Raw genomic sequence first — 13,239 nt, 5'->3', positions numbered from 1 at the left:
TATTTTAATCACTTATACTGTTATAATAAACAAAAGTCATGTTACTAATTGGACAACACATAAGCAAAAATGCCAGAGACCTTTTCCTCCAAACATTTCAACATATTTTCAGTTGACTTGACAAACTACACAAAAATCACAATGTACTACACAATACATGTATACACACAGACAGTGCCTTTAAAGTAAGTCGCTGCCTTTCAACTGTCTTTTTAATGCACTTAACACACTGGTCTATAATAGAGTGAAGCCGATCACCGCCGGTGATCGCCGCGAGGTGCATGCCGGTTAGAAAAGTGTCCGAGTTACGTCCGCCTTGCTCTGATGTCATGCTGACGTGTGCCAAAAAACTCTGGCGACGGCGAGGCGGTTGTGTCGGATTGAACAGTCGCGCGCTATTGCTCTCCACCGACTGACTGCGCTGATCAAAAGCATGATGAGAAACGACTGACTGATGACACAGCTTAATGCTCATAGGTTCAGACAACTGTGATGCTGCATTCTCTTCTAAAATGTTTTATTTTTTTAATCTGATTTCATGCTATTATGTATTTACAGAGCTGAGTAGTAACTGATTACATGTAATCTGGATTACGTAATCAGATTCCAAAAATTAAGTACTTGTAATTAGAGTAAATTACATTTTAAAATACTCGTAATCAGACTACAGTTACCTTTTTATGGATTACATGATTACATATTCACACAATAGCAATAAATTATTCATAATTCAATGATTCTCCCTAATTTCTCTTTTTCATCTTTTAAATTTTCCTTTCTAAAATAGCCTACTGATTATATACATATTATATATGTAGGCAATATATAGTCTAGATTTGTGGACATTCACACAAAGATCAGTCATTAGTCAGGTGGCGACTGCATTTGAACACTGCATTTACAAAAATCATTTCAGGTTTAAGAAGGGTTTCAACATTGCATCAACTACTGATGAACACATTCATTTTTATTTGAATTATTACTCTGTAGGTTTTTTAACCATGTATTATTAATTATAACTAATTAAAATGCACATATTTACGTTATTTCTTAGTTACATGCATTACAAAACTTTTTTTTCATCTAAACCTTATTCACCAAATAGGCTATATCTGCTTTATTTTTTTTATTTTTATTTTTTAAATAAATATTTCAATAATTAAGTATCATATTTGCATGCTCACAGTTTCTTTGATGTTGATTAATGATCACATGGCATGCAGGTAAATAAAAATATTTCATCTTTTTAGTAAGTGTTTTATTTAAAACAAAGTCTATAGAAATACAAAGACGGTTCTCTCCTATACTTATGAATGGGAGAAACTGTAACGCGCAATATGGAAGAATAGTTCCACCTTCTAAATGACAGAGCCAAATTTCCCATAGAAACCTGGGGCACGTTCAAGGCCAAACCTGGTTTCCGGGTTGAACAACATGTTTCCTGGAAACGGTGTGCAACGGGGTTTGAGATGTTTTCTCATCAGCAGCAACATGTATATAAACCACGCGATATTAAAGAGACAGCTCACACAATGGGTCCAAGTAAAGTCGTATATACAACAAATTAAGATATTAGAAGACATGTTTGTCGTAAGAGTTTTATAGTGACAATATAGCATATCAACATGATGATGTAGTTGGTTATATTTTTAGCTTCATTGCAAGGCAAGTTTATTTATATACCAAATTTCATACACAATGGTAATTAAGTGCTTTACATAAGAATGGACGGCAAGGTCAGTGACTGTAACATCGAGCGTATTTTGCAGTATTAAACACTTATTTATACCGATTTCATCAGGCTCTGAAAATTCTTCAAAAAGAACACAAAGAATGGCCTTCTCAGCTGCCATTGTTGCAACTCTAGCTTCATCAGAACAGGGTGTTCAATGCACCGCCGTTTCCGTTTAAAAAACGTTTTGCAATGCATTGGCTGATCTAGCCTGAAAAATAAGCTTTTTAAACGCTATTTGAGCATAAGAAACAACATTCTTGGGGCAATTAATTTCAGATTTTTGTTGCTGATGTGACATATGTAATTTAATTGTGAGTTCAGCAAGCAGTTTTTGCGATTTCAGTATTCCCCCATTCATTAAGATTGGTCTTGTATGAGCTGCCCGGAGGCGTTGCAAATATGGCCGCCGAGTGAAGAGACTTTCCACGAAAGGGAGTTTGTTTTAAAATGATTTATTTTCTTTTTAATTTTCTATGATTTAAATAATAGCTTTTCATTAAACTCACAACCCCTCTGCAGTTCCTTTACGAACCCTAGTTTGGGAAACCTTGATGTAATATAATGTTTAATGCACTTCATGTTGTAAATTACAATGAATGGAACCAGTTTTCTTACTCTGCATTTTTTTTTTTACATCATTATGGTACAAGATAATGCTATTTAAATCAATGTGACAAACGAGTTAAATCAAAAGTAATCTAATTATATTATTTAAAATGTGTAATGTAATGGATTACGTTACTGACTACAATTTTTGTCATGTAATCTGGAATCAGTAACGGATTACAATTGGTAAATTATCTACCCAGCTCTGTGTATTTAAATTGTGCATGAATATTCCCAAAAACTATGACAGTGCGATCTCTGTGTGAGATATGTGATTGTCATATTTTCTATAAAAATCTAAAATACATGTTTGAATTAAAATAAAAATGGATGATAAATACACCTTTCGTATGGAATTAAATAGCAAGCAGAACTGTCCGTCTTGACTGCGCTTATTTCACCCCTCACTGCAGCTGCCTACTCTCGCCTACATTTCAGGCGAGGCGAGGCTCATCTCAAACAAGCCTGATGAGTTCTGACTGAAAAATACATCGGCGATGACCTACAGCCAATGAAAGAGCAAGATACAGGGCAGCAGGAAGTTCGGGGAGGACTTTTTATTTATTATTATTATTTTTAAATTTACAAAGCGATTAGCCATTTACAAACAACATGCCTACATTTTTGCATTAGAATATACAGAACAGGCTACATGAAGATGAAAAAGGGGTTTTCCTGTAAATAATAGGCTATTCTTCTATAAAGGACAAAAGATTCATTGCATTTTTCTTTTTCATCACTTTGAGGGCTTTTATAGACTTGGTCGGCACTGCTGGGAACGCCCACAAAAACATCATATCCGTTTATGCCGTGGGGGAAAACAAACCATTCGAATAGAGTGGGGGAACTATGACGTCACTTTGTAAGCGGATCGGCTGTTAGCATGAAACTGGTTCCTCGACAAAAAGCCAATAGAGCAATAAAATCCTTGCTTCTAGGAAATCCTCAATGTATGCTTTCTAACAGCTTCATGTGACGGTAAACATTTCATTTTAACGTGGCTTTAAGTACTATGCATCATTAAAGTTTCACTTTCACCACGTAAAGCCGGTAGATGTGGTGTTTACATGGGTTAATCGTAATATGAGTTTACCTTATGGTCTGAACCCAGAGTCTCCGCGTCAGTAAGCGATAAAACGAGCATCTTCCACCCGAAGACATGTCGCATTTCGGGGCAAAGCAAAAAAACATTGTAGAAGAAGTTCAAGACAACAAGCCCCTGCCCTTTTTCAAAATTATTCAAAAGTGCCCCTCTCAGACAAATAACAATGATATTGTAGTCAATAAAACAAAATGCATTTGAATTATAATTAACATGACAATGTGCACAAAACGGTAACCAATCGCTCAAAAGTCGGAAAATTTTATTTTACATGCTAGAATTCATTCAAATAGATGTGATCTTACCGCATTATTTCATCTCAGTATGATTTGAAGTGGGCAGAATGCTAGCCCTAACGAGCCGTATCTGGCGAAAATAACTATCCTTTTACCCATTCGGTCAAATATTGCACTGCAAAGAGAATTTTATTGAATAGTACGTGGAGACACGTTTTTAATTCAAATATTCATATTAATCAAGGATTTATTGACTTTTAATACACCTTATTTCTAAATGTACAGAAATACGTGCTTTCAAATGTCCTTTAGTTAAGATTATTTCATTTATTCACTATACTATTTATTACTAATGTCTCATTTCAGTTTTAGTTTGCAGGGCTCTCAAGTTATAGCGAAAGTTTGGATTGAGATTAGGGGAGGGGCCACACAAAGGGGAGGAGTCACTCAAAGGGGAGGAGCAACTCAAATATTTGCAGCACCCAAGTTTTTGCTAGCAGTTCAATTTTACCTATTGTTCGTAATTGACCAGCTCAAATAGAAGTTATAACATTTGGTAAATCTGATGAAAGACAAATTCATTCTAATAAAATAAAAAGATTTATGTATTTAAAAATACAAATGTATCAAAAATAAAATAAATTTTGCCTCAAATGAGCCAACTGAACAGCAGTACTCAGTGTACATACTGTACACACATACATTACAGTACTTACCCTGAGCATGTATGTCAAACTGTGTGTGTGTGAGAGAGAGAGAGAGAGAGAGAGAGAACACATTTCTTTTTTCTGTTGTAAATGTTTATTACACATTTTGATGCCTGATGACAGGGGTAGAGGACTCCCACATAAAGCACTGTCATGATAATAGCGTTCCATCCAGAGCCAAACTGCTTCTAGTTTTGTTCAAACCCACCATGGAAAACACACTGCTTCTGGTTGCAAAGCAGTTGGAGAGGTTTTATTTTATTTTTTTTTATTTTTTAATTTACAAAGCGATTAGCCATTTACAAACAACATGCCTACATTTTGCATTAGAATATACAGAACAGGCTACATGAAGATGAAAAAGGGTTTTCCTGTAAATAATAGGCTATTCTTCTATAAAGGACAAAAGATTCATTGCATTTTTCTTTTTCATCACTTTGAGGGCTTTTATAGACTTGGTCGGCACTGCTGGGAACGCCCACAAAAACATCATATCCGTTTATGCCGTGGGGGAAAACAAACCATTCGAATAGAGTGGGGGAACTATGACGTCACTTTGTAAGCGGATCGGCTGTTAGCATTAAACTGGTTCCTCGACAAAAAGCCAATAGAGCAATAAAATCCTTGCTTCTAGGAAATCCTCAATGTATGCTTTCTAACAGCTTCATGTGACGGTAAACATTTCATTTTAACGTGGCTTTAAGTACTATGCATCATTAAAGTTTCACTTTCACCACGTAAAGCCGGTAGATGTGGTGTTTACATGGGTTAATCGTAATATGAGTTTACCTTATGGTCTGAACCCAGAGTCTCCGCGTCAGTAAGCGATAAAACGAGCATCTTCCACCCGAAGACATGTCGCATTTCGGGGCAAAGCAAAAAAACAAGTTCAAGACAACAAGCCCCTGCCCTTTTTCAAAATTATTCAAAAGTGCCCCTCTCAGACAAATAACAATGATATTGTAGTCAATAAAACAAAATGCATTTGAATTATAATTAACATGACAATGTGCACAAAACGGTAACCAATCGCTCAAAAGTCGGAAAATTTTATTTTACATGCTAGAATTCATTCAAATAGATGTGATCTTACCGCATTATTTCATCTCAGTATGATTTGAAGTGGGCAGAATGCTAGCCCTAACGAGCCGTATCTGACGAAAATAACTATCCTTTTTACCCATTCGGTCAAATATTGCACTGCAAAGAGAATTTTATTGAATAGTACGTGGAGACACGTTTTTAATTCAAATATTCATATTAATCAAGGATTTATTGACTTTTAATACACCTTATTTCTAAATGTACAGAAATACGTGCTTTCAAATGTCCTTTAGTTAAGATTATTTCATTTATTCACTATACTATTTATTACTAATGTCTCATTTCAGTTTTAGTTTGCAGGGCTCTCAAGTTATAGCGAAAGTTTGGAGTGAGATTAGGGGAGGGGCCACACAAAGGGGAGGAGTCACTCAAAGGGGAGGAGCAACTCAAATATTTGCAGCACCCAAGTTTTTGCTAGCAGTTCAATTTGACCTATTGTTCGTAATTGACCAGCTCAAATAGAAGTTATAACATTTGGTAAATCTGATGAAAGACAAAAAGATTTATGTATTTAAAAATACAAATGTATCAAAAATAAAATAAATTTTGCCTCAAATGAGCCAACTGAACAGCAGTACTCAGTATACATACTGTACACACATACATTACAGTACTTACCCTGAGCATGTATGTCAAACTGTGTGTGTGTGAGAGAGAGAGAGAACACATTTCTTTTTTCTGTTGTAAATGTTTATTACACATTTGATGCCTGATGACAGGGGTAGAGGACTCCCACATAAAGCACTGTCATGATAATAGAGTTCCATCCAGAGCCAAACTGCTTCTAGTTTTGTTCAAACCCACCATGGAAAACACACTGCATCTGAATTTGAATTTGGGAAGCCTCAGTGCTTTATATGGGAGCCCCTACCCTGTCATGAAGATGTGCAACAAACACAACAGAAAAAATAAAATCATAAGCTGAAATGTGTTTGTTCGTTCGTTCTCTCTCTCTCTCACACACACAGAGAGAGAGAGCTTGACATACATGTTCAGGACAAGTTCTGTAATCCTACTGTGTGTGTACAGTATGTACACTGAGCACTGCTGTTCAGTTGGCATGTTTGGGGCCAAATTTCTTTGTATTTTTGATCCTTTTTTAAATATGTAAAACAATTTATTTTATTTGGATGAATTTGTCTGTCTTTTATCAGATTCACCAACTGTTATAACATTTCTAGTACTTTCCTTTCAGGAAGCCAAAGCTAAGTTAAAGCTTCTGGTTGCAAAGCAGTTGGAGAGGTTTTTATTTTATTTTATTTTTATTTTTTTGACTGCATCAGTAATACTTTAGCGCGAATTTGGCTATATTCCCCAACAGTGGCGTGCACAAGGGGGGGGGCCAGGGGCAGTGGTGTAGTGGAGGGTATACGCAGGTATACGGCGTATACCCACTTCTTTATCAGCCGAGATTCTGTATACCCACTTCTAAATCCTGGTGCACGTCCTGCACTAGCCAAATCATGACAGTCCAGCATATGAGTAACTAATACAATCGTATGTGAATAAATGCAAATATTCTCTAAAACATCCAGTAAAGACAGTGATGCGGTCAGGAACGAGACGTAAACACTCTCATGCGGTGTATGTTTCATTTATAGGCTACTCGAAGCGGATGGCACTCGCGCAGAAAGTCCAAATCGGCCTCAGAAGTAGCTACTAACTTACGAGTCACGACGTGCAAGAATCCAGCTATCGCTGTAGCCAAAGATATCTCTACTGTTGCAAAGCTGAATAAAAAGAAACGTTAAGAATGTAAACACATGATTGCAACTATATGGTTTATGTGTGTTTTTCAAGTCATCTCCAGGTAATAAAAAAGCATCTGATTCTGAATAATGCAGTGCTAATTGATAGCATTTATTACACTTGGCAATAGATAGGCTACTAGGCTACAAAATATATATTCTGCCTTATTCTGTGATAAACATGGGGAAAAAATGTAGTATATAGGCTAAACAAATCATAAAATTGTCATTAGGAAAATACAGGAAAAATATTATAAATTATATAATATTATATAACTATATAATAGTCAAGCAGTGTATTTGATTTCTCAGCCAATTAAAAGCAAGAGGGAATAATAATAATAATAATTGTAATAAAACCTGTCAATTAGACAAAAAAGTTATCATATTTGACATTTCTGTCCCCCTCACTTCTGAAATGATTGAGAATCACGATTGTTTTGTTTGTTTCAAATGGAGATCATAATTCTCCCACAATTCTGAACAGACAACTAAACAAAATAGCATGCAATTTACTAGAGGTTCTGACAAAATGTCAGTTGCTGCAGTCTATTTATATTTGTTTATTTATTTTAATTATTTATTGCTAAATCTGCACCTCTTCTGTGGATAATATTATTTTCATATGATCCTTACTCAAGCAGCAGAAGTTAAGTGACAGTGTGCAAATATTACAATAGTGAACTAAATATGCAAAACTAGTTTTACATGTCACTGTTTATGACACAGGTCGGTTCATCCTTTGCCGGGTCATTTGAAAAAAAAAAAAAAATTGGGGGCATATATTAAGAGTATACCCACTTTTCCAGGCACCACTACACCACTGGCCAGGGGGGCTCGAGCCCCTGCCCCTTTGAGGTCCGACGGTAAAGTGCCCTTGCGGTCTGGTGCCCCCGGTCTGGGATTTCTGCCGAGGGTAGGGGTGTTCGATATGACGATTTTTGATCGTGGACTATAAAAATGTCTCCACGATTTGCTGTTTTGAAGAAATATCGTAGTATCGTACTTCAGCGCGCATTCTATCAGCTGCAGTTCTGGCGCCGCCGTCTCTATATACTGTACAACGCCACATACATTCACATCAGTGTTAACTCAGCGGTACAGTTACTCTCACGGGACACTGCACTTATTCGCAGTCACCAAAAGTACATTCTCTGCATCTGCTTCAAAGACTTACTGGTTAAACGATTCACTCAGTGTGCTGTTCTGACGAGCGCCTTTCCTGAGCACATACACCCAAAGCGCGTGCTCTAAAAAGCCCGTCAAACAGCGCCTGATTACTGAACTAAGTTATGTTTTGTGCTAATACTGTCAAAACACACCAGGTTTATGTATAGACTCAGTTGGTTATGTCTAAAATGAAGGTAAACATCTGAGATAAACGCATGTGCCTGTATATTAGATGCGTGCAGGTCTTAAAGGGACAGTACTAAACATGCTGCCGACTGTAATTAAAGGGATAGTTCACCCTAAAATTGTAATTCTGTCATTATTTACTCACTCACATGTTGTCCCAAACCTGTATTAATTTCTTTCTTGTGCTGAACACAAAAGAAGATATTTTGAAGAATGTGGGTAACCAAACTGTTGCTGGTTCACATTGGCTTTGACAGTAGGAAAAAAAAAAATACTATGGAAGTCACTGTAGACCAGCAACTGTTTGGTTTTCCACATTCTTCAAAATAACATTTATTTTCAGCAGAAGAAAGAAACTCGTTCAGGTTTAAAACAACTTTTGAGCGAGTAAATGAAGGTATAAAAATCAAACACTAGCCTATTTTAATTTTGAGGTGAATTATTCCTTTAATGTTAATAAAACACCAAACACAAAGAGAAAAATCACTCACTACTCTTGACTGAAAAACTTTAATACAGTTGTTTTAATAGGAATCAATCTATATAGTGTTTTATTTTTATATTTGTTCATTCAATTTCTTGAATGCTCCTGCTAAATACACCTATTGTAGGCTACCTGAAAATAAAACACTGTTTATTTTATTTGTATATTATGTGTATTTGTAATGTGTATCTTTGCTCTCATTTTTTAATAACAAAGATAAAATAATGACAACAATTTTTATCTTCACCCACTTTGGCCTAAATATCCGCCATACTTTTTTATATTTTGTTACCTTGAAAGGCTTTGTCTTTATAATAAGGAAATTAGTTTGGCTGTACTGCTCAAACAGCTTGCAAAATAGAAAATCCAACATGACAAAGAATTGTGATAATATTGTGAATCGTGATATTTCTAAAAAAAAAAATTGTGATATTTTTGCCATATCGCCCACCCCTAGCTGAGGGGGACCAAACCCAGATTTCGTAGAGGAATCTTAAAATCGTAAAAATAAATGAAGGGGTTACCTACAGCATTCATCAGATCTTTCTCTTCCAGTTTACACTCCATGTGCGCGCGCATCCATGTTGCTTAGTAACGAACCCGCTTGCTGCAGAATCGCATAATTTAAACGGAAACAACAACATCATAATTTCTGATTGGCTGGTAGGTGGCATTTAACTCTATAGCTACAGAGTCGAGAGAGCTATGAACTCGGCAGAAAACTTACCTCAATATTCCCTCATCTATTAATGGTATATTAATTGTATAGTAATTGTAGCGGGACAAGTTATCCCTTCTCAGCGTGAGAAATACAAGGTGTGGCGTGAGAGCGTGTGAACTGGTTGAAATGCGTGAGTCTCACTCCGATTGCGTGAGACTTGAGAGCCCTGAGTTTGACTCTAGTTTTGTATTTATTCCAGTTTAAATGAAAAGGTTCATGTAGCGTGGATTAAGGTTCATGTAGCGCGCTGGTGGTGACGCTAAAGGCAAGCAACCATGGTGCTGTAGTTCATTTATAACCTAAGTTTAGCTTTTTAGTTCTGGCGTTTTTATTTAGGCTTCAAAATTCGTCAAAGTCATATTATTTTGTGAAGATTATCTTTAGACAAAACATGTAAATTTCATGAACTATGATTGAACACAGAGCTTATTTTTTGCAATAATCCAAAAGCCTATGGAAAAATCCTATTGGCTTTTTGTCGAGGAACCAGTTTCATGCTAACAGCCGATCCGCCTACAAAGTGACCTCATAGTTCCCCACTCTATTGTAAAGTCGTGCAGTGTGTGACCTCCTGTCGCCGATCCATCGTGCAATGTGAACACAGCAGCGACTGAATGCTACCCCAGATAGTCGTGCAGTGTGAAAACAACGGTGATCCGATGACTTTGAAAATCGTGCAGTGTGAACTCGGCATAAAAAGTCAGCGTTTTTACATTCTTACAATGCAATCACCCTAGGCATAACAACAGTTATTTGTTTAATGTCGGGATTTAAAATTAAAAGGCCAGCTTTACACATGCTGGTGTATACACTCTCAGAAATAAAGGTACAAAAGCTGTCACTGGGGCGGTACCTTTTCAAAAGGTACACTTTTGTACCTATTATAATAGTATAGGTTCAAATATGTACACTTTAAGTACGAATATGTACCTTTTGAAAAGGTACCGCCCCAGTGACAGCTTTTGTACCTTTATTTCTGAGAGTGTAGAGGGCTAAAAGATCGGAGATAATGAGGGGCCAAACCATGCAAGAATTTATAAGTAAGAATTTTAAACTCAACTCTGACTCTTTAAACTCTGACAGGGAGCCAATGTAAAGACTCCAAGAAGTGTGTATGTCAAAATATTGTTTGTATATATATATATATATATATATATATATATATATATCACATGTGAGGCAGGCCATGGGAAGTAAAACAAAATGTAGAAAGACTCGGAGTGGGTTAAACACGATTTTTGACCACTTCATTTAATGTTATTCTTTGGAAAACTCTTCTCTGGAGTAAATTTCTTTTTTTTTTTTAATTCATTTTAGTTTAATTTCAATCAGTTTATCACTCATCCTTTTCAGTGGAAAAATAAACAAGAACTTAAAAGAAGGTCAAGTAGTGAAAGTGGAATGCGTATCAAATCAACCCACAACAACACTTCACAGAGCAAGTACACAAAGCCAAAGGACATCCACCTCCCCCTCTCTGAGCGGAATGGGGGGGAGTTATGTTTAGCGAGAGAGGGCTTATGTTATGGCATTGGATAGATTGGATTTTAAACGTTTTGGGTTTGTATGTGTTTTATGAGGTAACGTAAATGTGTTTCTAATAGCCTACACTTTTCCATTCAGTACCTCTAAGGGCCTTTTTAAAGGGTCATGAAACCCCAGACTACTTTTTCTTAGATTTTAGCTAGAGGTGTTTGTGTTGCACATCATAGAAGACAATGTTAACATCCGATCATTTTAACTGTTGAAGAAAACGGGTTAATTTTAACCTTTTTTTGCGCTATTTTCATCTACCCGGGAGAAAGGAGAGTGAGAGTGTTTGTTTTTGCTTTGTAGTAAGAGTTCGGCACAAACGCGATTCATTCACTTTTATTTTATACAATTTACAGCTCCGTGACAAAACCCGTCAAAAGGCTGATATAAACGCCGCAGAATAAGCCTTAAAAGTCATCAGAGGTACAACAGCGCGTTCATATAAATGTTTTCGATACAGAGTGCAAATGGCTGTGCATTTATCGAAATGAAACTGTATGAACCCAAAGCTGTGTGTGTTTTCTGTCTCCCCTCCTCCCCCTCCGCAGCGCACCACGCCCACTTTTAGTGTTTTTTAAAACTGTGGTGAGAACTAACCAGTGCTGAAACAGGGGGTTTCGTGACCCTTTAAAACATGCAGCTTACCTCAGTAGCAGCCCCTCACTGCAGAACACAAGATCCAGGGGGCGTGGTTGGATCCACATCTAACGTTAGGGGTAGATTGGTAGGTTTAGGGATCTGGATCTTGTGTTCTGCAGTGAGGACCATCTCGCTTGCCTTGCATTCTTGTTTAAAGAGATTTGAAAACGCGTGTTGCGCCCTCCTCTGGTCATATTTACAGGTGCTCTTCAAATACTGGAACGGGTCAAAACGTCCGGTGCCAAACGCAGATGAATGACTCTACTCGAGGTGTAGACAAAACCAAAAGTAGCATAAAGCACTTATGCGAATTATATGGCTTTACTTTTATAAGTCTTTAGACACACAAAACCGACAAGCTCGTGTGAGACGCGCTCGACTGATAATGTAACCATGGCAACAGGCTGTTCCAGGTTCTCCGTTAGGACGTAACGTACGCTAGTACTGGGCGGTACATCGACTAACATTTCTAAAAAGTTATTTTAAAAAATCCGACTCCTCTGAAAGTCATTATAACGCCTGTTCGTACCCTTATCTGCGAGCTGATTCAAAACAGACGGCTACTGGACGGGCAGACAGAACCTCTTGTTAGTTGTTAAAGATTATTTCGTGATAATACTTTTAATTTGACAGATATAGCATTAAAATAGCACTGCAGTCTCAGAGACAATATTGTCAACGTACATTTCCGCGTGCAGCACCACTCTTGCGTTGAAGCATGCGAACTAAGAAAGCGAGTGGCGCATTTATTCTCGGCATTTTGTAGACTAATCAAACGAAATATTTTGAAAACACTTACCTGCGATTAGTGAGAAGTACAGTCCGAGTAACGTTAGTAGCATATAGAAAACCTGAAAAGATGTGGTGAGAGAAAACGACCCCTTCTGCATTTTAAAACAATGTTAAACTCCAGTCCTGAGCTTTAGAAACGAGATGTCCTTCTCTCTTAGGAGATATGCGATACACTTCACCCAGTGAGAGATTAAAAGTGAGGATGACCACGTGTTTGGTCAGCAGAACTGCCCTGTTCCTGGGTAGAAATGTGAGGAGGAGGAATCTAACTCTCCTTCACATTTCACACAACTTTACTTCCACTTACACATTCACAATGAATGACCCTTAATGACTATGACACACTGGAATTTACCGAGAGTCCCAGTCTTTTTTTGTATTGTTTTAAAATGGGAGACTGGAGCTAGATTTGAGTAGCATGTGAATAAAAAATGCCTGTTTTCTTTAGCAGTGATTTTGTATGATGGTAGGCTATC

General features: G+C 37.0%; 1 protein-coding gene across 7 annotated transcripts in view; it reads right to left on the bottom strand.

Moving 5' to 3' along the window:
- Positions 1 to 13,013, bottom strand: part of LOC131536216 (hemicentin-1-like) — a 31,128-nt gene extending 18,115 nt beyond the window's left edge. For 2 of the 7 annotated variants that reach the window (XM_058768982.1, XM_058768984.1), the window contains exon 1: positions 12,771 to 13,013. In XM_058768982.1, coding sequence (XP_058624965.1) covers positions 12,771 to 12,861 — 91 coding nt within the window. In that variant the 5' untranslated portion in view covers positions 12,862 to 13,013. Of the gene's footprint in view, positions 1 to 80; positions 1,125 to 9,606; positions 10,608 to 11,977; positions 12,700 to 12,770 lie in introns of those variants that run through there. The other 5 variants (XM_058768976.1, XM_058768981.1, XM_058768979.1 and 2 more) reach the window with 5 other exon arrangements.
- Between the last annotated feature and the right edge of the window lie 226 nt (positions 13,014 to 13,239).

The sequence above is a fragment of the Onychostoma macrolepis genome, chromosome 03 (genome assembly GCF_012432095.1).
Source record: "Onychostoma macrolepis isolate SWU-2019 chromosome 03, ASM1243209v1, whole genome shotgun sequence".
Classification (NCBI taxonomy): Eukaryota; Metazoa; Chordata; class Actinopteri; order Cypriniformes; family Cyprinidae; genus Onychostoma; species Onychostoma macrolepis.
This window is presented reverse-complemented; position numbering and strand designations above follow the sequence as displayed.